This window comes from Cynara cardunculus, assembly GCF_001531365.2.
Source record: "Cynara cardunculus var. scolymus isolate 2C chromosome LG 16, CcrdV1, whole genome shotgun sequence".
Taxonomy (NCBI): Eukaryota; Viridiplantae; Streptophyta; class Magnoliopsida; order Asterales; family Asteraceae; genus Cynara; species Cynara cardunculus.
The window spans coordinates 7,797,471-7,800,366 of NC_037543.1; the positions used below are offsets into that span (position 1 = coordinate 7,797,471).

Here is a 2,896-nt window from a genome sequence, read left to right on the forward strand (position 1 = left end):
TACTAGAGAAAAGTATCAAATCCAGATATTTTTACAAACCAAATTATTCCAATAATCACATATTTGATTTGAGCTAGATCCCCTCAACGTCAGGCCGAGCGGTTTCTGCATCTGACGTAGTTTCAGAGTCACTTGACCACCCCCTAGAGATACTTTTTGTCAATAAACAAATACCAGGACCGAACCTCCACCAATAACTAAAACTATATAGTCAAATTCGGGAAGAAAAAAACCGATTGTATGGGAAATACTTAATAATAACCAATCTTGTAATTCTAAAATTATTATTCTGGCAAACCATATGAAACAAATTTATAGTTTAGTCTAGAGATGGCCAAAAACCAGTCCTCGGCCGGGCTAGGCCGGGCCTAATTGGTCCCAAACTTTCTCATAACCGGCCATAACCGGTCGCGGTCGAAAATAGTAGGAACGGTCAAGGTACTTCATAACCGGTTATGGGTCGTCGGTCCCGGCATTAAAAAATAAGATTTTTTAAAAAAAATTTAATGATATATATTTTTAATACATTATAAAATTTACAATTTAGTCCCTCAAATACACTTTAAAAATACGTTTTAATATAATCAAAATTACATTGTCTTATAAAAATACATTATAAAATTATTTAAAAATACATTTATTTATAAAATTATTTGAATTTTTGGGTCGGGCCGGTCCATAGCCAGTCCCATAATCGGTCCCGATCCCACGAAACTATCAAAAACTCCAACCAGTCCTAGTTTTCGATCCTATAACCGGTCCTTACCAGTCCCGGGCCAGACTGGTCCCAGTACCGATCCTCATATGGTCCTGGGCCGGGCCGATTTGGCTGTCACTAGTTTAGTCTAATAGTTAGGCCCAATAATAGAGGCCAAACTTGAAAGGCCCAAAAACAAAAGCATATTCCTTCTTCACCTAACACTATCGACCTGATTTCCGAATCGCGATAAACACGTTCCAATGTTGCGAGACTTCAGTTTCTTGCGTACCCACAGACCGCTAGGTTCCAAGAGTTGAACACACACCAACGCCACTCTTACTTTGCTTTGCTTTGCTTTGCTTTCCTCCGAGTCCACCCCTTTGATCAAAAGGGTTTCTTCCCAAATCTCTCTTTTCATCAATCTTTGATTTCGATTTCGAGTATTTATAATCGGAAAAGATGTTGTTGAATCTTCTTCCATCGTCATCTGTCACTTTCTCAAAGTCACACCATAAATACCCCATTAATAATCCTTCGAATCTTGCATCCAAAACCTCCATTCCTCATCGATTGACGCAATCGAAGTTGAAAGTCTCAATCTTGAACCAAATCCACAACCACCCATTTGAACATCCTTCTTCAACACCCACTTCTCAGATCTATGGTGTCAGCAAGTTTCTCAAAACCCCATTTCGATTTGGGAGTTTTGGGGGCAAACCCACTTCACAGATCGTTAAATCAGCCTCTGAAAGTTCTGAAACGCCCCAAGATTTGACCCCAGATGGAGAAATTGAAAAGAAATCGAACAAAACTCTTCAGCTTGCGATTGTATTTGGGTTTTGGTACTTCCAGAACATTGTTTTCAATATCTACAATAAGAAAGCTCTCAACATTTTCCCATATCCATGGCTTCTTGCTTCGTTTCAGCTCTTTGTTGGTTCTTTATGGATGTTGGTGCTTTGGGGTTTCAAGCTTCAACCTTGCCCCAAAATTGACAAATCTTTCATAATCGCTCTTCTTGGCCCTGCTCTGTTTCACACAATTGGTCACATTTCTGCTTGTGTTTCATTCTCTAAAGTTGCTGTTTCTTTCACTCATGTTATCAAATCGGCCGAACCCGTTTTCTCCGTCGTCTTTTCGTCGGCCCTCGGAACCACTTACCCTCTATCCGTTTGGTTATCAATTTTGCCAATTGTTATGGGTTGTTCTTTAGCTGCAGTTACTGAGGTTTCCTTCAATCTTGGTGGGTTATGGGGTGCTTTGATCAGCAATGTGGGATTCGTTCTTCGGAACATTTACTCGAAAAAGAGTTTGCAGAACTTTAAACAAGTAAATGGATTGAATCTATACGGTTGGATCACGATCCTTTCGTTCTTTTACCTGTTTCCGGTGGCGATTTTTGTCGAAGGATCTCAATGGGTTCCGGGGTATTACAAAGCAATCGAAACCATTGGAAAACCATCTACATTCTATCTATGGGTGATGCTATCTGGGGTGTTTTACCATCTTTATAACCAATCTTCTTATCAAGCACTCGATGATATCAGTCCGTTAACGTTTTCAGTTGGAAACACGATGAAACGGGTGGTTGTGATCATTTCGACTGTGTTGGTTTTCAGAAATCCAGTTAGGCCATTGAATGGACTTGGATCTGCCATTGCTATCTTGGGTACTTTCTTGTATTCACAGGCAACATCAAAGAAGAAGGCTGCAGTTGAAAAGAAGGAGGATTAAGGAGGCTTCCATATGGGTTCATTTCTTTTTTCTTACTTGTTAGAACTTTTGGGTATTGAATCCTAGTTTTAGAAGTTAATTTGGGGGTGGGGGGTGGTTACTTTGTGCTTGGTTGATTGAACTAGGGTTAGTTCTTGTTGTGGCTCTGATGTTAGACTTTGGTATCAATCATACTTTTCATGAGCAAATTGAATCAAGAATCTTTTCAAGAAACTAGTAGTTGATGAACTTTTTTTTTTATTAACCTGGATATCCAACCCGTTATATAAGTCTGACTAATCCTAGGGCGACCATCTGCTTTGCAGGATAGCCTTGAGTCACTGCATGTGAACCTCCGTAGCCACAAGGGGATTTTTATACCTCCTGGTGCTTTTGACCTTTGGAGTCAAGCTCAAACCAATAAAGCACCATCCTTGTTTCTATGTTTGTATGTTTGTGGTTCTTTGTGATGTGTAGCATCAT

General features: G+C 39.7%; 1 protein-coding gene across 1 annotated transcript; it reads left to right on the top strand.

Annotated features, from left to right (window-relative positions):
* The first annotated feature begins 984 nt into the window (after positions 1-984).
* Positions 985-2,643, top strand: LOC112529426 (xylulose 5-phosphate/phosphate translocator, chloroplastic). The gene has a single exon (XM_025140705.1). The coding sequence runs from the start codon at positions 1,160-1,162 to the stop codon at positions 2,432-2,434; it is 1,275 nt and encodes a 424-aa protein (XP_024996473.1). The 5' UTR covers positions 985-1,159; the 3' UTR covers positions 2,435-2,643.
* Positions 2,644-2,896: the final 253 nt, after the last annotated feature.

Excerpts from the sequence above, each read along its gene's own strand:
- LOC112529426 (XM_025140705.1), top strand. The coding sequence starts at position 1,160 with ATGTTGTTGAATCTTCTTCCATCGTCATCTGTCACTTTCTCAAAGTCA.